This window comes from Bos taurus, chromosome 22 (assembly GCF_002263795.3).
Source record: "Bos taurus isolate L1 Dominette 01449 registration number 42190680 breed Hereford chromosome 22, ARS-UCD2.0, whole genome shotgun sequence".
Classification (NCBI taxonomy): Eukaryota; Metazoa; Chordata; class Mammalia; order Artiodactyla; family Bovidae; genus Bos; species Bos taurus.
This window is the reverse complement of record NC_037349.1, coordinates 49,973,089-49,997,644: the sequence shown is the minus strand read 5'-3', so window position 1 is coordinate 49,997,644 and position 24,556 is coordinate 49,973,089. Positions and strand designations below refer to the sequence as shown.

Below are 24,556 nucleotides of genomic sequence, written 5' to 3'. Positions count from 1 at the left end.
AACAGTCCAGGAAGTCCCGGGTGGGTAGGCGTCGCACCCGGAAGTTAGGCGGCGGAGCGGCAGGGCGCGCGGCTAGCGCCCGAAGAATCCCACTTGTTCGGGACCGAACCACCTCCTCGGGTCGGCGCTGCGGGTGAGGCAGGCGAATCCCTGGCGTTTAGAAGCAGTAAGCCAGCTGCACGTGGGAAGGGTGTGCGCAAAGAGATTGAGGCTGTAATTTCGACGCAACCGGGAACTACAGTTCCCGTAGTGCTTCACGCCCCTCCAGCAGGCGCTCCCGTCCTGCGACGGCGTGATGCACTCTGGGATTTGTAGTCTATTACACGGCCTTGCGTAACTTACCTGGAAGGTGGACCAGTGATCTGTGCCAATTCAGATGCGGATACAGGCTGACAGGCCACCAGCCCGCGACTATTTCTGGGCCCTGCCTTAATGCTGTCCCTTCCTACCTTAACTCTTTGGAAGAGAGTGGCATTCCTGCTCCGCCACCCTTGCTCCAGTTAGAAGAGTGGACAGCAAGCACCAGAGGCCCTTGCTCACTCTGCTATGCTTTCAGACTATAGCCGGCCTGATTGATCATGGCCCTTTCTGTGGAGACCGAGTCACACATATACCGAGCTCTGCGCACTGTCTCCGGGGCTGCTGCCCACCTTGTGGCCCTGGGCTTCACCATCTTTGTGGCTGTACTTGCCAGGCCTGGCTCCAGTAAGTACAATGCATAGCTACTGACTTTTGGGAACTGTCACTTTTCCTGGGGAGCAGGGGCAATAGGAAGCTTTGGGTCTGACTCTTGGGAAAGGCCTGGCTGGCTCAGGGACATGCCGTGCTGGAGGGATAAACAGGGTGGAGTAGATGAGAGAGAGGGCTCTGCCAGCTTGGCCAGGCCCCACAGAGTACCTGGCTTCTCTTGTCTGGGTGCTGCACTTGGCTGTCTCTTGCAAAGTACAGGGGGAAAGGAGGGCTGAAAGAAGTGTTGAAGGGTGGCCTCTGATCCAGGGAGGATCCAGGAAGAGAGAATAGATATGGGGTCAGCTTGTTGTGGTAAGAGAGAGCTTGCATTTTGGCAGCACCTCCTTGGGTGATGGGCTGCTCATTTTCCTCAGTTTGTGGGGATTGGTGTGGCTGGGTTCTTCTTGCTTGAGCCTCATGAGGCTTCCTCTTCTCATTCCAGGTCTCTTCTCCTGGCACCCTGTGCTTATGTCTTTGGCTGTAAGTAGTGAACCTGGCCAGCTCTTAGGGGTGGGAGGAAGTACAGCTCTGGGGGTGGTCTTCAGTTTAGTCACTCAGTCGTGTCTGACTCTTTGCGACCCCATGAATTGCAGCACACCAGGCCTCCCTGTCCATCACCAACTCCCGGAGTTCACCCAAACTCATGTGCATCGAGTTGGTGATACCATCCAGCCATCTCATCCTCTGTTGTCCCCTTCTCCTCCTGCCCCCAATCCCTCCCAGCATCAGTTTTTTCCAATGAGTCAACTCTTTGCATGAGGTGGCCACAAGTACTGGAGTTTCAGCTTTAGCATCAATCCTTCCAATGAACACCCCAGACTGTGGTGGCCTCTAAATGTAAATGGACACTTAATATCTATTTGGAGGGGTGGGATGTGGGGTTGGAGGAACTGTAGGCTCCAACTCCTGCCACAGTTTATATCTGAGACTTGAACTAGGGTAATCAAGATGCAGGGCAAATGGGTTTGTCTAAGTACAAAATGATGCTTTAGCCACCTCCAGGCCAGAAGGTTAATATGCATTTGGGTGTACCTGTGCCTCCTGTCACCTTAATTTACAGTGGTGCGCCTAATATTCCCTGAAACAGGGCACCCATGTGGACAACTCTTGCCAAGAAATTGTATCCAGGCCTGTCAGGGAAACAAAGCTTGTGAATCATTTATAACTGCCCCATCTCAAACCTTGTTTCCTGGGTAACACAGCAGAGATGACATTTCAGAGTAGTACCCAGGAAGAAGTGTGGAGAGGTACCTCTTGTGGTTACTCAGAACACATGTTCTGTCCCAGATAGTTTTCCACTCTTGCCCCAGCAAATACTCTAGTCAGTGGGGAAGAGAATAAAGGGCACTCTGCCCACACTAGCGGGCAGCTTAGGTTGTATCTAAAACTCTGCCCTTCTGCTTGGCAGCACTCCCATTTAGTGTCCTATCTTTGTCTTCACAGTTCTCTTTCCTGATGACCGAGGCATTGCTGGTGTTCTCTCCTGAGAGTTCGTTGCTGCGCTCCCTTTCACGGAAGGGCCGAGCGCGTTGCCACTGGGTTCTGCAGCTGCTGGCCTTGCTGTGTGCATTGCTGGGCCTGGGCCTTGTCATCCTCCACAAGGAACAGCTTGGCAAAGCCCACCTGGCCACTTGGCATGGGCGGGCAGGGCTGCTAGCTGTGCTGTGGGCAGGGCTGCAGTGCTCGGGTGGGGTGGGCCTGCTCTACCCCAAATTGCTGCCTCGATGGCCCCTGGCCAAGCTTAAGCTCTACCACGCCACTTCGGGGTTGGTGGGCTACCTTCTGGGGGGTGCCAGCCTCTTGTTGGGCATGTGCTCACTCTGGTTCACTGCCACAGTCACCGGTGGGGTCTGGTACCTGGCTGTGCTTTGCCCTGTCATTACCAGTTTGGTCATTATGAACCAGGTGAGCAACGCCTACCTGTACCGCAAGAGGATCCAGCCGTGAACTCTTCCCAGCCTTGGGAAAGCCTGGATTTGCCCCTCAGTGTGGAAGCCACGTTTGAGGCCTCCTGGACTCCCTCAGCTCGCTCATGGGATGCCTCAGGCCCTGGGGCAGCCAGAGTCCTGTGTGTGACACTGTTACTTGCTCCTCATGCTGCGGTGCCTCCCCTTTCCTTCCTTCTCTACCGTCCCAGAGGAGTTTATGGATCATGTGCCTGGATGAAGTTGGGGTTGCAAGACTATCCCCCACCCCCAGCAACTCAGCTTTTGCTGGTATGTCCAGAAATTACAGAAGAGAAGAAAGTACAATAAAGTGGAAAAAAAAGACTGAAGGGACTTCCCCGATGGTCCAGTCATTAAGACTCTGAGCTTCCAATGCAGGGGGTGCAGATTTGATCCCTGGTGGGGGAACTAAGCATATGCCACGAGGTGCAGTCAAAAAGAAAAAAAAAAAAAGACTGAAAAGACTGGATGGGAGGAATAGCCCAGAGCTGGGGATAGTTCTTGCTAATACCATCAGCAGGAACAAATGGGCAGCTGGGCAAGATGGGGACCTGTCCGTGGCTGCTCACAGAGGGGCTGAAGCTCTCCTGCGACATCAGCCCCTGGGATCTGGCTGCTGAGTGCCCTACGCCCCCTGGGGCCCTAGCAGGTCCTAGGGCTGTAGCTGCAGCTGTGATTGGTGGGGCTGTATCCTTTCAGTTTCCCCAGGTGCCCACTGTGTTGGGAGTTTCGACTGTGATGGTCCAATCTGGGCAGTGACAGGATGGGAGCTGGGGATGGGCTGCCTCCACAGGTGCCAAACACCGAGCACTCTTGTCTTCAAAGTGAACCATGGGTAAGAACAACTCCTTATGATGAGAGGCCCTTAGTTATCAGATCTTCAGGCAGGGCCTCCCTGACCAGGTAGTGCAGGGAGAGACAATAAGTAAGGGTCTGAGGTGACAGCTCTGGGAAAGCTGCTTGAGTGGACATGTGGTGGTGAGGCAGGGGAGAGTGTGACAGGGGGTGGGGAGAAATGAGGGCAATGGGGTTTTTATCCAGCGGGAATAGCCTTCATGACCGAGCCCTGGAACCTGAGGTCCCTGTCTAATCCGCAGCTGAGCATGGCGAGGGGGCTGCACAAGGTGGTCTAACGGAGCCCAGGAGCCATACCTCAAAGAACTGCTTTATTGATACTGCGAGGCAGGGCTTGGCTGCCCACTCAAGTGGTCCTGTAGAAAATACCTGGGAGCTGTGGCTGCTCTGGGCTGGAAGCAGCCATGGCCACAGCAGGGGGAATCAGAAATCTTGACATGAGCGCAGTCTTTCTGGGGGCAGGCAGGGATGTGCAGCAGCCCTGCGCTGGCTCCTGCACTGGCTGGACCCCCAGAATGTTTTTGGCAAATCCTTGCCTTGGCTCAGGGCTCTCAGCAACCAGTGTCAGGTGTGAGGGTTGGCCCAGGAGCCATGCACCAGTGTCCGTGCAGCCGCTTGCCTGAGGCTGCCTGCTGAGGTGCAGTCTTACCTCAGATGGCCTGGGCTGGCTATGCTTCAGAGGTCCCATGCCTGGCAGAGTGGTTGTCTGGAGCTGGAACCAGGTAGCAAGAGTCCTGGGTAGTGTTGGCGAGAAAGAGCAGAAGGCTGTGGCAACCCGCAGCAGGCCTTCTTCCCTCTCCTCAGAGCAGTCAGTGCCCTGGAGTAGCTGAGAGGGTATCAAAGGGGGCTTGGGAGAGGACGTGCTACACTCAAGGTGGTTTAGAGTTACAGCGTCGGGGGAGCTGCCTCAAAGGTGATCAAGCTGGATTCTGGGACAGCCCCCTTCCCTGGGAGTGTGGGGGCCTTGTCTGACGGCATGGGGCTATCCACCTTGGCCCCAGCCTCCTCTTCATCGTCGTCCATGCTGGGCCAGACAGATTGGTCCTCCACTCGCTTCAACCGCTCGTTGAGGGCCTTCAGAGCCAGTTGCCTGGGGCCGGGGAAAGATGACAGGTCACTATGGGTCTGAACGTGGCTCATGCCCTGTATTCTTTCCCTCAGGAAACTGACTTGCCTTACTGCTCACATGCCTCTCAAAATCCTATGTGTTCTCCTTCCCCATTGTGGGGCCCAGGGCTCCCCAGGGATCCGATTAAGGCTGTCTCTGCCATCCGAATAAGGACCCCAAAGGCTGTAGAGCACTCCCTCCATAGTTCGGACACCTCCTGGCTGAGAATGCTGGGTGCCCACCGGGCTGCCCCCAGGCATGGTTCTGAGGATGGTGCCTAAGGCTAGACAGAACTGCGACCCAGGGCAGATGGTGGAAGGGCAAGTCCCTGGATGCATGAATTTCTGCTGGGCACCAGCATCACATTGAAGGCATAACTTCTCCCCATCTCCTTGTCAGGAGTGTTGTGAACCCCCTGGCAAGGGTTTGTGGGGAGGTTTGGAACTTAAGCCCTTGCTTTGGCTGTCAGCCTGGGAAAGCAGGGCCAACTTGGGTTAGCTCACCCCTCCTAACTGACTCTTAGCATTGGCCTTCCCAGAAGAACCCCCAACACTACCAAGACCTGGGTTAGAGCAGGAACACATAGTTTCCTAGCGGGACGAGAGGAAGAAAAAACAGCCCATGTGGGTAGGGCACAGGCCAGGCCTGTTTCCACTGGGCAGACCCCTGGAGACCCCACCTTCAAGGGAAGTGGGGAAGTTCGCTAGAAGAAGGTATATACGAGGACCTGGGACCCTGCCCACCAGGAGGTAGGCTGCTCATGCTGCCAGCTAATATTCCTCATAGTGGTCACTGTGGACCCCTGATGCTTCCAACTCTGCCACCAGCATGGGAGACCTATATAGCCTTCCATGTTCCAGAAGAAAACCAAAATCTCCACCATGCCAGGGGACATGACAGGAGGAGCAACAAGAAGACAGGCATACAAAGCCCCAGCATACTTCCACCCTGTCCTTCAGCCTGGCATCATGGCAAGTTGGCACAGACAGGACAGTCCTTCCCTCTGCTACCCAAGCTCCCATTCTGGACACTGCCTTCCCAATTCTGTTGAAAACCTGCCGAGGTAGAGAGGTAGTGGCATGCCCATCACTCTGTCACAAGGGTCAAAGATGGGAAACCCTGCCTCCCACTATTACTGCCTCTTTGGGGCAGGGAGTGTGGCATGCAGCAAGAGATCAAACTGCTTGGTAGAGTGACCCCTATCCCCAAGCAAGGTAACAGCCACAAGGCTATGCCAGGAACCCCCTTCCTGACACCACTACCCCAACATGCCTCCAACTGTCCAGTTTCTTGGGGCTGTGAAGGTTTTTCGAATGTCCAGCCAACCCTAACAATCCAAGATTTCTCACTAGAGGAGGGACCATCACTGTGGCCTGGGATCACCTGAACATCTCTAAGGACAGTTCAGTTTCCACTAGGCCCGGCCCTTCTGGCTGCATCTCCTCCACCAGTAAAGATTAATAAAGAACTCGGTCTCTAGGATTGGTTAGCCACGGAGACACAAAGTAAGGCCCACAGTCAAGCTCTGTGGCACGCCACGTGCACTAACACGTAGCACCTTGGACCACAGTACTCTGGCTTCTCTAGTTGGAAACTCCTTCAGGAGAGGCGTGTGTCCCTCACGCCAAAGCCCCAGTGGAGAGGAGGCACCGGAACAAGTCCAACTGAATTTGTAAAGTTGCCTGCTAAGAACTCATCTCATGGGTGCACAAAAGCAGAAGCCTTTGACAAATGCACAAAATTGGAACAGAACCTGCTCTAGATTTCACAATTCAAGTAATTGCATAAAAAAAACAAAAACCACTCAACAATAGTGTTGGAAACAGAGCTGTGACCACTCTGGTGAGTCCATAGACCTGGGAGAGAGAGAAAGAGATGGATTAAAAAAAGATCTGTCTTGCCCTGGCCAAGGTGCATTAAGTGAGTAATTCAGCTGAGACTCCTGATGGTGCAGATGGCTTGGTTTACAGATAATGAAAAGGCTGTCTCCATTCCCTGGTGTGGTCAGCAGGCTCCCTTGGTGGGTCACGTGGCTGTCCCATGGGTTTGGTGACACACGCCTGCCAGAGTCGGTGTATGTGGGCCAGTGGTCGTCTAAGTCGTTATACCCCAGGCTTCCCTGTTAATAAATAAGCTGCAGAGAAGCACGGCATCTGAATTTAAGGCCCAGGAAGAGGGTGGAGTCCAGCACTTGGAAACTGGGGTGGCCCCAACCACCTCATAAGGATCCCAGGTCTCCTTCCCTGTCCATCTCTCACAGGGGAAAAAGGACCAGCGGGTTGCTTCTGGCTCCCATGGGACCAGTGTCTAGCATGCCAAGATTCTGAGACGAGGCCAGGGTTATGTGTACCTGGCTCTCCACTAGCCCTCACACAGTTCAAAAGGAAGCAAGGCGTTTCTTGAAACTTAAGCACCCTGGGTGAGAAAGACAACTTTTACTCCCTAATTTTGGAAAGCACTGTATGTAGCCCAGATACCGAAGTGTTGAGATCAAGACCACAAACTGGATTTTCTCTGAGTCTGCCCCTAACATCTTACTGTAAACCTACATACAGCTGCCAGCCTACATACAGCAAGCAAGCACCTCAAAAGATGGAATGTGACCTGATCTGTAAGATTCTCCTAGCTCAACAAGGTTTTGGAAGATTCCACAGTACCTTCTCCGCTCTGCGTCCTGAGGGTCTGTGCCTGGGAGGCTGATGGTAATGGAGGATGGGGCGCCCACGTCATAGCGCTTCACTGTCTTCTGGCATATCTTTACTTTCACCAGGAGGCCATGCACCAGGTTTGCCAGCAGGCCCACCACAGGCTGCAGGATCTCGGGGAAGAAGGTGGCGAAAGCAAAGTGGTCGGCCATGTCCCCTCGGCCTCGGCTATGGCGCTGGTAGAAACGAAGATACACCCAACTGGAGATCAGCCCAAAGCCATAGGAGGCCAGTGCCGGGCTCTGGAGCAGTGTGGCCAGCCGCAGCAGCAGCAGCAGCCCCAACAGCAGCATGGGCACCACACTGACACGCACCTGGGGCACTCGCAGGACCACACAGTCCCCCATGGTTTGCTTGAGTGCCACCAGGACACCACCTAGGAAGCCGAGGGCGCCGTGGATGCGGACAGTGAAAAGGTAGACCAAGTTGAAGGAAGCCATGTAGGTGAGGAGGTAGGCGAAGGCCCCCAGCAGCCCCACAGACACGTTCACCACTGAGAAGAAGATGAGCAGCTCCAAGGCCCCCCAGAGGGGCTCCAGCAAACGTCCAGCTACCACTACCGTGGCCAGGCTGATGGCCACATCCCACACATGCTGTTCCATCAACCCATGGGTAGCCAGGGTCCAGATCCAGAAGTTGGGCGGAAAGAGGTAGCCTGGGGTGACCGCCAGGCAGCCCGTGTCCACGGCGAAGGACAGCAGATACAGAAATAGTACCGCCGCGCACAGAGCCTTCACCACCACGCTGGCGCTGGACAGAATGGCCCCCAAGTGTTGGCGGGCGCCCGGTAGGGCGCGCTGCATCTTCCTGGCGGGCGTTGGCCTGAAGGAAGGGTTTAGTGGGCTAGGGGCCTCCCCGGGGCCTCTTCCCAGTCCGGCCCCGACGGGAGGCCCGGGCCCGACCTAGTCACTGGCCTATGGCCCCGGTGAAGGCTTCTACTTCCAGTCGGGTCGACTCCGGTCCCAAAGGGCAGAGCCGGGCCTGGTCGGTCGCGGGGCCGGGACCTAGGCCCCTCGACGGGGATCTGAGGAAAGGCCCTGAGCAGCTTAGACACCACCGCCTGCCCGCCCGCCCTGTGTGGCCACAGCGCCGACCGGGCTGGCGGTGATCTCAGGGCTCGATCTCCTCCATCCACTCTGGGGCCTCTTACGGTCCGCGCGGCACGGAGACTAGTTCTGGGCCGAAGTCAAGTCTGGTCAGCTCCGCCTCGGCCTCGGTCTCGGTTTCGACAGTACCTCCTCCCTTCTCAGGCGCCGACAAACAGGGCGCTGCGCCTGCGCGCCCCGGGCGGCGGCAGGAAGCCCTCTGAGCGTCGGCCTTGCGGCTCCGCGGCATGCTGGGACATGAAGTCCTCGGCCACACTGGGACCTGCGGAGATCTGGGCTCTGGGTAGAACTAGTCCCAGGAGGCTGTGCGCCGGGAGAGGTGGGTGTGCTTGGGAGTTGTAGTGCTCAGGACCGTTTCCGCCGGTTCTCCAGACGTGGGGGGAGGGCGAACGACCTCTGGAGAGCGGCGAGAACCGGCGGCTGCACAGCTGCACGCCACGCACTTTCTGAATTTCCCGGGAGGCGTGGCTCCATGTCTGCCGGTACATCTGAGTGGGTGTGTCCTTGTAGGCAGGTGTGCGAGTAAGAATGTTCGGTGGTCCAGCGGTCGCGAACTCCTGGAACTTCCATGATCTGGTGTATGCCTGAGCCAGGTTGGAATTCTTGCTCTGTCATTTGACGGATGTGTGGCATTGGCCAAATTCCCGAACTTTATTGAAACTCAGTTTCATGGACCGTTGAATGGAGATGATGACGGGAACTACCGTGAGGATCCAAGGGGACTGGGGTGTAAAATGCAGTCCACCCTGGGTGCTCAGCGAGTGTGTTGCCCAGGCTGCCCTTGTGTGCAAGTGAGGTGGAGCCCATACTTGAACTCCGGTCTCCAGCCCCAAAAGGGGTGAGGCCAGACCTATCTCAAAGACTCTTCCTCACCCAGTCAATGGATGATCCTGATGGAGAGGTCTCTCCACACAAACTTGGGTCAGACTGGCCTTGGACCTCCACCTCACTGCAGTGGTGGCTTCAAGCAGCCACCTGAAGCCACCTGTGCAAAACTGAATTTTATAAATGTGCATATAATTAAAATAATTATGTAACAAAGTACATTTTTAAAGTGCAGAATCCCTTCTTTTCTGCCAGCAGTACAATTGCTGACGCGTGCATAGCCTTCCAAATCACAGGTGTTGCTATGCCTTAACTTTGGGGTCTGGGTTCCCACTGGATGCCACGCCGGGGTAGGGTTGCCAGATTTAGCAAATCAAAATACAGACCAATGAGATTTGAATTTCAGATAAACAATTTTTTTTTCAGGATTCGTGTGACTCCAATTTTTATAGTTATGTCCCATGCAATGTTGGGAACATACTAAAAAATACTAGTTGATTATCTGAAATCCCAGTCAGATTGGATATTCTGTATTTTACATGGCAGATCTAACTCAGGACCTCTGGGGCTGTTGCAGAGCGTGGGAGCGGTCTCAGGGACTGCTAGTCTTTGCTATGTGGCCAACCATTGTGGAGGGTGAGGAAAGGTGTCTTCACTAACGCCTCAAATGCCCCCTTTCATTTATTTAGCATCTGAGGTTCCTCAGCCACAGTCCACCTCATCTCAGAAACCTTTGGTGGTTTCTTGAATCTGGGAGAAAGGATTTCTTCTGTCTCAATTTGCTCACCAGAAGTATGGAAATAAACTGGTATCTAACTCTTAAGGTTGTGGTGAGGACTCAGCTGGGTGAGTGTAGAGTATGGAATGTGTACAGTAAGTGTCAGTGGGAAATCTCTGCACTGGTGGTTGTCTTTCCCCTTGAACACAAAGGTCACACAATAGGGTTCACTATTAAGAGTTAGGATTAAAATGGACAAGGGTGTAGGGCTTGCCAGAGGGAGGCCTGAGAGGATTTGGTGAAAAGGATTCAGAGTTGTGTTCCAGTGTGAGCAGCAGTGGCCAGAGAGGCCCAGGCCTCCCCTGGGCTGGGAAGGAGCCGCCATAATGCTTGCAGGGGGCGGGCAGAACTTGGCCTCCTCCAGACAGCAATAGTGGCCCTCCAGCACCAGGTCATGAACTTGGACCGGGTATTCACTCTTCATTCCACGTGGAGGACCTCCTCACTAGGCCCTGGTCTGATCCCATTGGCCAGAAGCTTGCATCTCATCTCCATCTTCTTTCTTCCATGGTCTTGGCCTTGAGCCTCTGGGAAACTTTTAAGACAGTTTTTCCTGAAGGCTTTTGAGATGATTATAGAAGACAAAGGATGTCAAGGATCTGGCACTTAGGAGACCTGGGAAGCATCATGCCTTCCACCCACCAGAGACCTGGATTGGTATGGCTTCGCTCCCAACTGAGTGGTAAGTGGTCAGGGCCACCTATCTTCAAGCCACCCAATCCTCACTCCAGGCAGACACAGTGTATGGGAACCATTTGAAGTGAAAATATGAACATTATTTAATAACTGATCTTCTGTAATAAACCATTTGAAAATATTTTACAAGGAATCACACACACAGTATTTTACAAAGTTTCTTGACTTTTTTGTCGCTGTTGTTTTTCCAACTTGTCTGTACAAAATAGAACAACCAAAAAAAAGGGCAGATAAAAGGAAATGGCCCCCCAGTCCCCCACAGATCCCCCGAGCCCGAGGTGAGGGGACAGCCAGGTCAGGTGGGTGATGAGAAGGATCAGACCCAGCTGGGGGTTGGACAACTACCTGATGGGGATTGTTTTGTCTGCTTTTCTGTTTTTTAAACTTAAAATATATATTAATTTTTCTGTATATGTTTGATTCTTTTTTATTTTTATATTCTCCATTGAGCACCTGACTACACTACAGTTACACACACGCCCCCACAAGACATGGCTGGCGTCTAGGCTGGGTGTACAGCATGGGTGCCCACCCTGGCACCAGCAGCAGGCATGGACCATACATACACACACACACTGAGAAAGCGACAAGCAACGTGACATTAATTAACGGAGCCATTAATTAATGCATCACCCTCCCCCCTCCTCCCAGTCCATCTGAGCCCCATGGCCACATCCCCCTGCCTTCAGTACCCCAATAGTCCCCAGGCTGGGATGCCTTTGGGGGAAATGACCAGAATGAACGGTGTGAAGAGATGTTCTCAGGCCCAGCCTGTGTGTGCACAGAGTGTGTATGTGTGTGTGCATATGTGCAAGTGTGTGTTCAGGGAGGAGCAGTTTGGCCAGGGAGTGTGTGTGTGTGAGAGGGAAAGAGATAGGCCTGAGTGTGTAAGGGCCAGATTGGGGGTGGGATGATCCAGCTAGGAGTGATCAAGTCACCGCCGCTAAGGCAAAGGGCGATGTCTGGTGACAGTTCCTCTGCTGAGGGGTGCAGGCAGTGGCATGTGGTCCCCCTGGGGGCCTGACACTAGTGAGAAATGGTTACAATGAGCACCTGGCAGGGTCACGGGCATTTAGGGGACACTGGCGGCAAAGTTGGGACAGAGGGATCTTCCCCCTTTGCCACAGCATTTGGCACTGTTTGACATTCAGCTTTAGAGACAGAGGACCAGCTGGGTTACAGGTTAGATTAGAGGCTGACGGCGAGCAGATGGAGCCTGCATGTGCCGACCCTCCCACCAACCCCTCACCCTGTGTAAGGCTTTGTGAGCCCCTACCCTCACCCCACTCCATGGTGTGTGTGTCTGTGTTTGTGTGTGTGTCCTCCTGGGTATGTCTAACGTGAGTCCAGTTTCTGCCCTCAGGGCTCCAGTTGTGTATGGGGTTGTGTCTTAGCCAGTGTCACTGTCACTGTCCTGCTACCTGCAGGGCTTGGGGAGGGATGGCTGTAGGCCTGAGAGAGGCAGGAGTTCACTGGGGGCTCTCCTGCCAGGACTTAAGCTGGGATGCACAGGCCTCAAACTGCCCATCACCATTTCCTCTATTATTCCCCGGGAATCCAGATTTAGTCCTGGGTGGGGCAGAAGGGCCAGGTTAGAGGAGTCCAGGTGGGGCAAGGCCTAGGTCTCCCACACAAAGGGAGCCTCAGGGCAGGGCGGGCAGTGGAGGCCTGGTTTGGCACCAGTACTGTGGCCTCCCTGGCCCAGCCCTCAGGAGTTGGTGAGTCCAGTGGGAATGAGAGGTCTGGGGACACTTTGACAGTTCAGCAGCGAGACATGGCTTGGGGGCCAGAGACCTGCAGCGTCCTCCTTCGGCTCCCCCCACCCCCACCCCAAGGCGCAGATTCTGGGGGCCAGGAGCGCTCAGTTCCTTCATTGAGGAAGGGGGCAAGGCTCTAAGGCGGGGAGTGGAGGGCAGGGGAGCAGGGAACGGCGGGGAGGCCTGCTGCGGGGAGGGACACTCAGAGTCGGCGAGAGGGGTGGGCATGGACTTGAGGCTGTGGCCGGGGAGGCAGGCCCAGGAGGAGCAGCAGCTGGAGGGACACCAGGACGCCCAACGACGGGGGGAAGGAGGCTCCGCGGCCACAGTCTGAGGTATCTTCCTGTTGGGAAAAGACAGCGAGCAGCCGGTCGGCCCGGGCGGGGATGGGCAGGGGGCGTGGCAGGGCCGCACTAGCCCTGGGGAGAGCGGGAGCTGCGGGTCAAAGCTGCCCTCCCCCGCTCCTTACCGTGGCGTTGTAGTCGAAACAGATGTGTGGGCCTCTCCGGTATCGCGGTCTCTGCACCAGTTCACACTGCTCCGGGCCGTCCGCTGGGCATGGGTGGGGAGTCAAGGAGGCGGCGGCACGGAGGGGGCGCGCGGGGGTGGAAGGGGGCGGGCGGCGGGGGGCGGCGCGGGCAGGATACAGTGTGTCTCTTTCTGCAGTAGCCGGCCGGCTTCACACTGGCTGCACAGCGGCTTCTCGGCCACCACGAAGAGAAGGTTGGTGTTGATCAGTCTCTGCGCGTGGAAGAGCCTGGAGGCAGCACAGAAGGGCGGGGGCACTGAGGTTCGCCCCGCCCCCTTCGCCCCTTCCCGCCCCTTTGGCCACGCCTCGCGCGCACCTGGAGCAGTTTCCGCAGTCGATGATGGCGTTGTAGGAGGCGTTCACCGAGCCGAAGTAGTACTGGGTCTGTTTCATGACGCAACTGCTCTCGCGCACCTCGGGGTTCCCCTCGGCCTCCGCGGGGTCTGCGAGAGCCCAGAGCGCCTCAGCCCCACCCCTACACCCAGAGCCTGGCTCAGCCATAAGCCCTGCCCTCCCTTTGGAGTTGGGTTCAGGTTGGGGAAGGGCTTTGAGGAGGGGCCTCTAAAGCCCAACCTACCTGCCTGGAACCAGCTGTGGTAGATGAGACCATAGAGAAGTTGCTGGAACAAAGACCTGCAGGGCATGGGTCACCGAGTGGGAGTGGTCAGCAGAGGCCTTACCCTGCCCCGTTTCTCTCCAGCCTTCCTGGCCAGGGAGCACCCTCCCTCTCCCAATTATCCCAGGAACTCACCAGGCTGCAGCAGACGTCCACCAGGCTAGGTTAAGGAAATCTGCAATGGTGGGCTGCAGTGGGGAAGAGTGGTGTGGGCTCCCACTGCTGACCAGGAACCCAGGTCACCCCCAGCTTGCTCATTAGAGGTGGGGGGATCCTCTGTGGGCAGGTATCCCAGTCCCCCCATCTCCAGGTCAGGCATTGCTGAGGCTCACCACAAAGATGCCCCGGGGTGCAGCACCCAGGCTGCCCGGGGGTAAGGGGGCACAGGCCGCCTGATAGTCGTAGGACTCCTTGCGGGTGTAGAAGGAGTTATTGTAGAGTGCCAGCATCAGGTTGGCATCCACTTCACTGAAAAACCTGCCCACCTGGGGATGCCGGGAAGGAGTGGGAGTCACAGGCCTGGCAGTGCCATACCCCCAGAAGTCCCAAACCCATACCTTCTCCTTCCACCCTCTTCCTGACCCTCACCTGGTCCCACTGATGGTTCTGGTTTGACAGCACCAGGAATCCCCCATCATCAATGAGGACACAGAGCAGGTCCTGAGAGGTGGGGAAGGGGGAGGAAGGTAGGGAGGGGCTCTGGCCCAGCCCTTCCTCCCCAGACCCTGGTAGTGCAGTGGTTCAGTGGAGGGGGCACCATTCCCCCCAGTTCTGGCAAAGCTGTGAAGTCAGGGTGGGATGTTGAGACCCATTGGCTAAGGGATGGGCTAGGAGTTGCAGTTGGGACTAAGGTGTCTAGGAGTGGGGTAAGCAAGAGTTCAGGGCACACGCACCTCATTGTTAACCTCGCAGTCCATCTCACAGTGGCTGTTGGGGCCACACTGCTGGGCAGAGAGCAAGGACCGTAAGTGCCCACCAGTTTTTCCCCTCCCATCACCCTTTACATGTCAGGGTCCCTTGCCTCCCCATAGGCACCAGAGCCACTCTGAGTGGGAGGACTGGGAGGGGTTCCTGGGGACTCCAGAATGGGTACTTCTGGTCTTACTGCCCTCATCCTTGAGCAAATACCTTCTGAGGCTGGTCCTGGTGGGTACGGTTGCTGGCTAGCACCTTGAACTTCTCAGCCCAGGCCTCTAGGTCCAGCTTAACGCCTACCACTATGGGGGAGAGCAAGGGGGCCATCAATGCCCACCTGCCTGGGCAGCACACTGCCCAGTGTCTTTCCCCACCTTTACCCTGGGTATTCACCTGCTGGCCTCAGCGTACGTCCACCCAGGCTGAGCTCCACAGCTGTGCTGACAAGGATGCCCACCGTGTCATTCTCCAGCTCCAGAGGCCTTAACAGGGCTGGGGGTGGGTGGGGTGGGGTGGTCAGGAGTAGGGGCTGGCAGCCACGCTGACCACTCTGTGCTGGGCTCTGTGAGCCTAGGAGCCCGAGCTGGAGATGATCTCAGCCTAAGCACCCAGCACCCAGCAGAGTGTTTGGCACAGCCTGTGCTGTGCTGTGCTTAGTCGCTCAGTCATGTCCAACTCTTTTCGACCCCATGGACTGCAGCCTGCCAGGCTCCTCTGTCCATGGGGATTCTCTGAGAATACTGGAGTGGGTAGCCATGCCCTCCTCCAGGTTGGCACAACCTAGCCTTCCCTTTTTACCTGCCCCAGCCTCAGCTTCCCGCCTGCTGCCGTGCACCTGGACAGCACCTGGACAGGATGGACACTCACCATCCTGCTGGGGGGGCTTGAAGACATAGCCGTGGTTGTCCAGGCTGCGGCGGTAGAAGCTGGCGTTGAAGGGCTCGGGGTTCTCTGTCCAGTCTTCAGCTGCCCTGGTCACACAAGACAGGCAGAGGTTGGTGGAAGCGGGGAGACTCGTGAAGGCAGTGGTCTCAGCAGAGGCAAGGAGCCAGAGAGGCAGGGTCCCAGGCAGGGGCAGGATGTCAGGTAGCGGGGCGGGTCACTTACTTGTTGGGGAACACTCGAGTGATGCCACCGTCGGTGGTGGCAAACACGGCCAGAAGGCTGTACCTGGGGGCAGCAGGGAGTTGAGGTCACAGCCCTGCCTTCTGCAGGGCAGGGCTCCTGGGCCCATCCCAGCCTCCTGCCCCCACAGGCTGGGTGGTGCCTACGTGTTGAGATCCTGGTCCCGCCACACGCGCTCCACCAGCTGCTGTGTGATGCCTGTGTCCAGGATCAGGTTGTGCAGGAGGAAGTTGTTGCCTGGAACAGGAGGGTTGGGTGGAGGAAGTATCTTTTTTTTTTTTTTTTTTAATTGAAGGGTAATTGCTGTACAGAATTTTGTTGTTTTCTGCCAAATATCAACATGAATCAGCCAATAGGGAGGGAGTATTTTCTTGTGGATCCCTGCCCACTCTCCCCGCTACCCCCAAAGCTCCAAGCTTTCCCAGGACCTGCCCTCGGCTTGGGTCTGCGTGTTTCCACACCTGCCCAGTGTCTGGGTTCCTCTGGGCTGCCCCTTTTTGCTGCCTGGGTGCTGCCCAGACCCAGCCGCCCCACCAGGCACTCACACTGTTTGGAGTCTGGAGTCACTTTCTCCATGAGCTCAATGAAGTTTTTCAGGAACTCGGTGTTGTTGTCTGAGGCATTCAGGTCCTTGCAATACTCTCTGGGGGTGGGGAGGGGCAAGAAGAGTGGGCTTTGGGGAGCTGTAGAGGGCAACAGGGTTGAGGCCTCCCAATAGGCCTGCCTGGCCCTTTGCCGAGAAGCCCAGGCCTTTGGGAGGGGCATGTGTATTCTCACAGGCTGCAGCAACTATATATGCCTGGCAGATTACCAGGTCTGAATGGGGAGGAGATGACCCTCTTGGGTGGAAGAAGAAGAGAATGAGGGTCTGCACCCTGTACCCAAGCAGGTTCTCCTTTCTGGCATGGCCCTGCGGAGGCTCCCCCGTCTCCTGTGTAGCTGGAGCCACACGGAACACCTGGGAGGCCCCAGGAAATGCCCATGATGACCACAGTGGCGGAATTCCAGCAACGGCTTAGTCAGTCTAAGACTTCGTCCTGCTGCTTCTTTGGCTCTGTACCTTTGGGCAACTTGCTCAGGCTCCCCGAGCCTTAGTTTGTTTTCATAGTACTACAGAGGGGTTCAGGAAATTGGCGGGAACACATGGGTCCTAGATTGGCTATTCCCTCTGCCCAGACTGCTCTTCCCCTAGAGGTGGACAGGCCAAACGTCTCACTTTCTCAAGGCCCTACTGGGTTCAGACTCTGGGTCCAAAGAACATGGGGGTTGTGGGGAGTGGGGAGATCTGCTTGGGGTTCTGCTCCCCAGGAAGTCTCGGCGAGCAGTCCTTCTACCCTGGTAGATGGAGCTATCATTCCTAGTTCCTCATCCACACCCCTGCCACCAGGAACCTCCCTTCTGGCCTGCATGGCAGCAACTTTGTGGGAGCTTTTTTTTTTGGCTCTGCTGGGTCTTTGTCGCTGTGTGGGCATTTATCAAGTTGCGGTGCATGGGCTTCTCATTGCAGTGGTTTTTCTTGTTGCAGAGCAAGGGCTCTAGGGCACGTGAGCTCAGGAGTTGGGGCTCCCGGGCTCTAGAGCACAGGCCCAGTAGCTGTGGTGCACGGGCTTAGTTGCTCCGTGGCATGTGAAATCCTCCGGGACCAGGGATAGAACCCGTGTCTCTTGCACTGGCAGGCAGATTCTTAACCACTGGACCACCAGGGAAGTCCTGTGGGAATTGTTAAAATGTTCTGCTTCCTGAGGCTGTGCAAGGGCACACAGCTTTGTGACAGCACCTGGGGCTGGGTCCCAGTCCACACCTACTTCCAGGGCCTTTGTGCAGCACACAGCCTGCACTTATGTGTGTGGAGGACACACCTGATACACTCAGAGTGACACCCACACAGCTGTGCTTGGGATACAAGTCACCTGCAATCCCCGCTCCCACCGCCAGTATACATGTACACTCACCCAGCATATATTTATTGAGCTCTCCTGTGCCAAAGATACAGAGAGGACAAAAACAGACATGGTCCCTGCCCTCAGAGCTCCCTCGGGGTCCTGTGGGCCACACACAGGCCTTTGCACATTCCCACTGTCACCAGTGCACACAGCCACCCCGCATTTACACTCGGACTCTTACAAATGTACACAAGGACTCACGAATACAAACACACATCTACAGAGTCACAGCGAACTTGGTGGGTGCATGCACACACGTGCACACACATGGAGATTAGGAGTGTCCAGAGCCCCCGTGTGGTGCCCGGGAGTGCCCATGGGTCTCTGTCAGTTGCACCCACCTGCCCTCATGCAAAGCCCAGGCCCCAGGGGAGGGCTTCACCACCCGGGGGCCCAGTGGCCTGCTCAGATGTGGGCCAACAGGCAGAGGGTGTGCACACGAGGGTGCAGGCCAGGGATGGTTCCAGGTCCAGGCCTGTGCTGGGCCCTGATCCTTTACTTGCCAGAGCAGCTCTTCACAGCCCTGTCCCCTCTCACCTGTCCCTCCCCGCTGGTCCTCAGTGAGCCACCACACCTAGACGGGATGCTGTCAACAGGGGCTCTGGCTGGCTCGGTCCCCACACCCACACAAACACTGACTGACACAGACGAGGACGGGTGCGGGGTGGGATTGTGGGGGAGGGCACCACAAACCAGAGCAGCAGCTGCCCGGTGAGGGGCGTGCTGCGGACAGCCGGCTCAGGGCGGAAAGGGCTCTTTCCTGGTGGCCTGCGGGGGGGCAGGGAAGGTCAGCGGAGAGTCCAGAGCCCTCCCGCCCGAGGCCTGGTGGGAGCCAAAGCTGTGGGCAGCTGGCCAGTGCTGCCTGGTGCGGCGACATGGCCCGGATATGCACACGGCCGCACATACGGGGCTATGCGTGGCGGGGGGACACTGCACAGGACACAGACACACACAGCTCCAGGCAGCAGTGCAGGAGGCGGGGCCAGGGAGGTCGGGTTGGGAGGGTGGGGACACCTCAGCAAGGCCACACGCAAGCTACCTGGGAGCAATGAAAACATGTCCTTCAGACTCAAAGCTGCTGGGGAGCAGGAACTCAAAATCTGCAACAGAAACGGGGGGTTATCCGGCGGGGGCTGGGGAGGTGGGAGGCCAGGGGTTCAGAGCTGACGGGGCTGGAGGGAGAGGGAAGAGGGCGGCTGGAGGGAGGGAGACACCAGCAAAGAGGAAACCCGCCACTTCCATGTTCAAGTTCGAGCCAGAGAGAAGGGGCAGGCGGGGAGGGGTGGAGGGCCTGTGGAGACTACAGCATCGCAGGAGGAGGGCAGTTATAGCCAATATGTTGCCCAGGCCTGGTCCTCTGTCGGCAGTGAGTCCCTTGGCGTGGCTGTATATGCTTCCATACAGCTGTATAGCACATATACACGGACACACACACACACATATATATACACACACTGCTATATATATGCATGGTCTGGGGGAGGCGCCAGTCCCACTCTGATCACATCCACAATGGAAAAAAACCGCATGCTGAGCTTCCTTTGCCTCCAAAGAGACTTTGAGGAAGGGGAATTGGCTTTTGGCTGCGGATTTTTCTCTCTCTTTGCTGTAGCTGTTTGCATTTTGGTAGGTCTCGCTTTTGTTCTGTGTCAGGCATCAACATGGCCAAACTGAGGGGGTCTCTCACGGGCACAGACAGTCCAACCAGAGACGGTGTGGGCAGCTGGCGGTGAGCTGCAGTGCATTGTGGGGGGTCCAGCGGTCTTCCCTGGGTTAGGAGGTTGGGTGAAGGGAGATCCTGGAATGTTCCCATATTGTGGGAGGACGTCTGCGAGCTGGGAGGGCACAGAAGTGCTTCTTGAACCTGAACACCTGCCTTCTTGGGCTGGGGGCCTGAGCGCAGGTGGGGAAGAAGGGCTGGGTCTGGTCTTTCCTTCTGAGGACTTGTCTGGGCTCAGTGCAGCAAGGGAGGAACTGGGGGCTCCAGAGAACGCATGGGATGCTGTTGAGGGACCCATCCATTGGGCCTCCATGTGTATGAGAGTGAGCATTTACGTATGAGCGTGTATGTACATGTGAGAGCAGGTATGTATGTGTGTTTGCATGAGTGTGTAAGCACATGTATACGTGTACAAGGGTCCCTGTGTGGGTCTGTGAGTGAATCTGGGGATGTGGCTACTAGGGCTCCTCTGGGGTTTCTCCCTACCCAGCGGGACTGGCCACCTCGCTGGTCCGTGTCTGGGAGGTAGCCCTCTGCTCTGACACGCTGGGCAATGCACCTCCACATCCTTTCATCCAGATTCTGATCTCTCCATTACCCCAGGGCTTTACTGTTGTAGAAGCAGGGTCCTCCCTGATCCAGAATACTCCCACAAGGCACTGCAAGATTCTGGACTTGGGGTGTCTTAAGGCGCTGGGCAGTCACTGGTTGGACTGTTGCTTTCTGATAGGACTGTGAGGCAGGGTTTGGACACAAGCCGACAGGGAGGGGTAGGGGTGGGGAGAGGAGGAGGAGGAGAAAGAAAAAGAGGTGCGGGAGTAGGAAGGGAGACTATGCTATGGTTGTCATTGTTATCAGGGCCCTGCATTGCTGGGGTCCCTGGCAAGGGTGTGGGAGGGCAGAAAAGACAACTCAAGCGAGTGGGAGCAGGGCACGTCCTCCACCTCCACCCAGACCAGTGGGGGCAGCGGGATCCCCTTTGCTGGACTAGGCTGGACAGGGCCATGAGGGCTTCTTGGGGAGGCCCTACTTCCCCTTGGGGGCTGGGGACAGGACATCTCCCCATGGCTCTCCATGCCCCATGCCTAGGTGTGAGGGCCTGTCCATGCACCAGAGGCAGAGACCCTTGTGTGCTGACCTCTCTCAGTACTCTTGTTCTTTGCTGGGGCCTGTGAATTCTCTGCCTACCTTTTCCCTGAACTCCCTGGCTTAAGTACCTCTGAATGCCAGAAGCTTTTTCTTCACCCCCAACCTGATTCCCTCTAAGCTCCTCTGCTGGCCCTTGGGGGTCCCTTCTGTTCCCAGCCAGACTTGGGACACCAAGTCAGCCTGTATTTCCCAGGGGAACACCTTCCCCATACCTGACCTCTCTCACCAGGAGCAGCCAACACCCCAGGGCAGGGCTGGACCATAGGCCTCAACAAAGTCACCAGGCACAGGGGCTTCAGCACCTCGGCCAGCGCCCTATCTGCCTTTGTCTCCTGGTGGCCTGGCTGTTGCCCAAGCCTGAGCCTCTGCCCCAGGGTCAGGGTGTGGGGCTTCCGAAGCCTTTTGTCTCCCCCTGGGAGGGCTTCTGGAGACAAACTGGAGAGGTCAGAGGAGAAAGTCTCTCCCTGAGGAAGTCTCACATAAGCCCCCTGAGGACTGATCTACCTCCTACATCTCAGGCCCCCTGCCCTGCTGGGTGGGAGGTGGCAGACAGGCATGTAGCCCTCTCCCCACTGTTGAGTTGTCTTGGAGGGACAGACAAAATGGAGGAGGGGAGCAGAGGCCTGCCCAGAGGGAACCAGGAAGATAAAGATAGGGTCTGAGCTCTTAGAACACGCTGGAGACCACCCTGCAGGCAGGGCCCAGGGGAAAGGGCTGCTGGCTCTAACAGAGGTTTAGGGATCAAAGGAAAGGCAAGAACTAGAGGAGCCCAGGGGATGCTGGCAGGGAGCCCTGGAGAGCAGGGGTTTGGCTGGTCCTGGGCAGGGAGGGGGGCAAGCAGGACCGTGAGGACAGGGGGTGGGGTGGGGAGAGGAGGGTGCACTGGTTCTGAATATACTTGCCCTTCAGTTTGCTGATTGGCACTGGGACAGTCCACCAAGAGAGAAAGCGAGGAAAACAAAAACAACACAAACACAAAAACAAACGAAAAGGGGGAGGGGAAGGGGAGGGGCACAAACAATATTTTATTCAATGGCTGTTTGAATGAAAATATTGTGTCTCATCATCATACCGAAAGGAAACTTCTTGCAAAAAAACGACATGAGAGAGAAAGAGAGAGCGAGAAAACTCAAAGGAGATGAGCCCCAGTTGGCCAGGCAGGTGCGGGGTAGGGGGGCGGGGGGCTCCCGGTGGGGCCGGAGCCCCAGCCTCCCTCCCAGTGACCTCGGGCGGTGGGCAGGCGGGGCCACAGGCTCCCGGAGGCCTCTGGGGGAGGCCCAGGGTGAGCAGGACATGCAGGGATGAGCCACAGGCAGAGGAGCTGGGAAGAAGGAACGGTGCACGAGGCGGGGTGGGCGGGGGGCAGAGGCCGGGAGGAAGGAGGGAGGAAGGAGCAAAGGAGGGGAAGGGGGAGGAGAGCATGGGAGAGGCTGAACGGGGGAGTGGGGGGGAGGGAATGTGTGGGACCGAAATGGAGGGACTGAGCAGAGGGAGGGAGAGAGAGAAGGTGTGGGTTCAGGGAGGGGAATGGAGGAACGGGAGGAGAGAGGGAGAGGCAAAGGTGGAGTGGAAGGGAGGCAGGAAGGCAATGCAGGAAGAAGGTGGGAGAGGAGGTGAGAGGAAGATAAGGGAGGACAAGTTGGGGGGCAGAGTGGGGGGAGACCCAGGGGGTGGTACCACTGGGGGAGAGAGCTGCACGGGGGAGCTGGGGCGAGAGAGATGAGAGGAGGGTGTGTCTTCCAAGAACTCAGCCCCCAGGGGCGTGTGGGGGGAGGCAGGCTCAGGAGGGAAGACACGGAGGAGGAGAAGGCAAAAACAAAAACCTCAACGGAAACCATGAGAGAATGGTCTGGAACCAAATCTGAGAAAAGGCGAGCATGCAGAGTTCCACAGACTTTCCGATGGCCGGTGCCCCCAACCTGCGGGCACCTGGTGGGGGGGGGGGCGTGGGCAGAGTGGGCAGGAGGGGCCACCTGGCCACAAGCGGCTGGCTGTGCTGCCTGGGGCCGGCCAGGGTGCAGGGGCAGAGGCGAGGGTGCAGGGCGCAGGCAGGGGCCGGGCCACTTACACTTGACCTGTAGGATCTGGTCGCTGAGGTTGGCTTGGAGGTAGAAGGTGCTGTAGGGTGGAAGCACGAGCCCGAGGCTGGGGAGGAGGGGAGGTGGGGAGCAGAGGTCACAGCTGGGAAGGGGAGGCCACACTGCAAGCACCCTCCTCCCCGTGGCCTTGGAGACCACCAGGTACGCCTCTCCCTGGTTTGCTGTGCCACATTCATGGTCTAGGGGCCTGGACCCGCCAAGTCCCAGACTCTCCTGGAGGCCTCCGAACTCCCAGTCCCAAGGCAAGTTTCCCCATCCTGTCCCTCACCCCAGTAGCCTCCCCCCATCACATCACCTGGCCAGCTAGCCTCCCCCATCTGGCCAGCAGCACACTCACAAGGGGCAGAACACGGTCAGTGAGCTAGGTTGTGGGGGTGGGGGTGCTGCCACCCCCATGAGAGCGGGGTCCAGAGTCCCCAGAGATGAGGGCTGGCACTGACACAGTGAGGGCAGTCGTGGGCTGGCACTGTAGTGTGAAGGAGGGGACCATGAGGCACACGGAATATAGCCAGCGGGTACTGACTGGGCCTGACCCTCCGGGGGAGCGGCTCCGGGGCTGTGATGGCCGCAGAGGGATAACATCCTGATTCAGACATCCAGGGATACAATCAAAGCCGGGAGGGAGGGGTGTAGAGTGCAGTGGGGTAGCCGGGAGATGTCAGATGCTCTGACCTTTCTCTGCCCTGCGCTCCCAGGAGACACTGCTGGTTCATGAAGGGCCAGCCAGAGACCCTTGGGGACTGAGCACCCAGAGGGTGAGAAGTGAGCGGTCTTGGCTGCTGAAAGCCCCGGTAGGATTGGGGAGAATGGGCACATGGGTAAGGGAGGGAGGAGCACCAGGGCTCAGGCTCTGGGGCTCTGGGGGTGGGAAGGGAGCCCCAGCAGGGCTCAGGCTCTGGGGCCCCCGGCCCCTCCCTGCCTGCCCAGCCGGCCGGCTCACCTGTAGTTGGTACTCCTTATGGGCACCCAGGTGTAGTTCCGCGTCACCTCGTCTATGTACCTCTGGGAGAAAATGCTGGGTCAGGTACTTGGGGCAGCAGGCAGGGGTGAAGTGGGGGGGTTTGAGGGTGTGACACCCCCACCCGACCTGCTGTCCCCCTTCCGCCACCTTCTCACCTCGTCCAAGGACTTGACCAGGGTTCTGATCTGTTTGTGGCCCTTGTTGCCATCGATCATGCTCCTGCGGATCTGGAAGGGCATGAGACGTGAAGGGCGGAGCCCCGACCCTTCCCTGCTCCGGGTGCCCCTCCTTCCCCGCCCATCCCTCCTTTCCTTCTTCTCCTTACCTCCTCCTTGTTCTCATCCTCCAGCTCTGCATCCAGGAAGTCCAGGGTCACAGGCTCCCGGAAGTTGGTGGTCTAGGGGAGGCCGGGTAGGAAGTCAGGAGTCCCGCTCTCACAGGGTTCACCCCCCCTACCCCACCCTGCAGGCCACCCTACCTGGCTCACCTGGGGCTTGAGGTTCGGGTGAAGCAATACGTAGCCATTCAGGTCAATGGCAAATACGTAGCCGTTGGCTCCAAGCTGGGGGTGTAGATAGGGAGCTTAGGGCCTGGAGGGCTGGGTAGGGGTTTCCTGGTCTCCAGGCTCTTCCTCATCCTGCCTTCCATGCTGCTGGGGGGTTGCCATCTGCCTGCCTTGGCCAGGGCCCCCACATGCCATGCAGCCCCAAGCCTACCTGTTAAGCCAAGCCCAGCAGGCTGGTGCCCCTCATGCAGCAGCCCTTGCCCACGCTGGCCAGCTCTGTGGGACCTGAATGCGATCTGGCCTGCTCAGCTCCTCCCCCTGGCTCTCATGATCAGTGGGTCCCCTCTACCACCACTGGCCCCACAATGCACTCCCTTGTACTGACCTCCCCTCCCCTCCCCAGTGAAGTCTCTTCCTGTTCCCCATCTTGGTAGAACACAGGGGGACAAGTGTACCTTTGGACTACCTGAGGCGGCCCTTCCAGGTGGA

General features: G+C 57.3%; 3 protein-coding genes across 6 annotated transcripts in view; 1 reads left to right on the top strand and 2 right to left on the bottom strand.

Annotated features, from left to right (window-relative positions):
* Window positions 1-33: 33 nt before the first annotated feature.
* CYB561D2 (cytochrome b561 family member D2) lies at window positions 34-3,004 on the top strand. 3 transcript variants are annotated; one of them, XM_005222848.5, is made up of 4 exons: window positions 34-133; window positions 557-705; window positions 1,172-1,209; window positions 2,173-3,004. In XM_005222848.5, the coding sequence occupies exons 2-4, from the start codon at window positions 579-581 to the stop codon at window positions 2,674-2,676; spliced, it is 669 nt and encodes a 222-aa protein (XP_005222905.1). In that variant the 5' UTR covers window positions 34-133; window positions 557-578; the 3' UTR covers window positions 2,677-3,004. The 3 variants fall into 3 exon arrangements, with proteins under 3 accessions (XP_005222905.1, XP_005222906.1, NP_001014937.1); XM_005222849.5 differs by having other exon boundaries at window positions 34-166; NM_001014937.2 differs by having other exon boundaries at window positions 74-705; window positions 2,173-2,988.
* Window positions 3,005-3,828: 824 nt separating this feature from the next.
* On the bottom strand, window positions 3,829-8,567 carry TMEM115 (transmembrane protein 115). The gene is made up of 2 exons (NM_001083461.3): window positions 7,296-8,567; window positions 3,829-4,620 (listed from the first exon to the last, which is right to left on the bottom strand). The coding sequence occupies exons 1-2, from the start codon at window positions 8,144-8,146 to the stop codon at window positions 4,416-4,418; spliced, it is 1,056 nt and encodes a 351-aa protein (NP_001076930.1). The 5' UTR covers window positions 8,147-8,567; the 3' UTR covers window positions 3,829-4,415.
* Window positions 8,568-10,806: 2,239 nt separating this feature from the next.
* CACNA2D2 (calcium voltage-gated channel auxiliary subunit alpha2delta 2) overlaps window positions 10,807-24,556 on the bottom strand; it is a 140,301-nt gene continuing 126,551 nt past the window's right edge. Inside the window, exons 18-38 of one of the 2 annotated variants that reach the window (XM_024983269.2) lie at window positions 24,050-24,124; window positions 23,888-23,959; window positions 23,718-23,789; window positions 23,542-23,603; window positions 22,571-22,647; window positions 18,673-18,733; window positions 16,236-16,333; window positions 15,837-15,927; window positions 15,673-15,735; window positions 15,433-15,536; window positions 14,959-15,057; window positions 14,779-14,867; window positions 14,544-14,594; window positions 14,239-14,310; window positions 13,983-14,135; window positions 13,786-13,838; window positions 13,612-13,667; window positions 13,351-13,477; window positions 13,153-13,262; window positions 12,975-13,057; window positions 10,807-12,848 (exon numbers count right to left, since the gene is read on the bottom strand). In XM_024983269.2, coding sequence (XP_024839037.1) covers window positions 12,708-12,848; window positions 12,975-13,057; window positions 13,153-13,262; window positions 13,351-13,477; window positions 13,612-13,667; window positions 13,786-13,838; window positions 13,983-14,135; window positions 14,239-14,310; window positions 14,544-14,594; window positions 14,779-14,867; window positions 14,959-15,057; window positions 15,433-15,536; window positions 15,673-15,735; window positions 15,837-15,927; window positions 16,236-16,333; window positions 18,673-18,733; window positions 22,571-22,647; window positions 23,542-23,603; window positions 23,718-23,789; window positions 23,888-23,959; window positions 24,050-24,124 — 1,809 coding nt within the window. In that variant the 3' untranslated portion in view covers window positions 10,807-12,707. The remainder of the gene's footprint in view (window positions 12,849-12,974; window positions 13,058-13,152; window positions 13,263-13,350; window positions 13,478-13,611; window positions 13,668-13,785; window positions 13,839-13,982; window positions 14,136-14,238; window positions 14,311-14,543; window positions 14,595-14,778; window positions 14,868-14,958; window positions 15,058-15,432; window positions 15,537-15,672; window positions 15,736-15,836; window positions 15,928-16,235; window positions 16,334-18,672; window positions 18,734-22,570; window positions 22,648-23,541; window positions 23,604-23,717; window positions 23,790-23,887; window positions 23,960-24,049; window positions 24,125-24,556) is intronic. The other variant, XM_024983270.2, reaches the window with a different exon arrangement.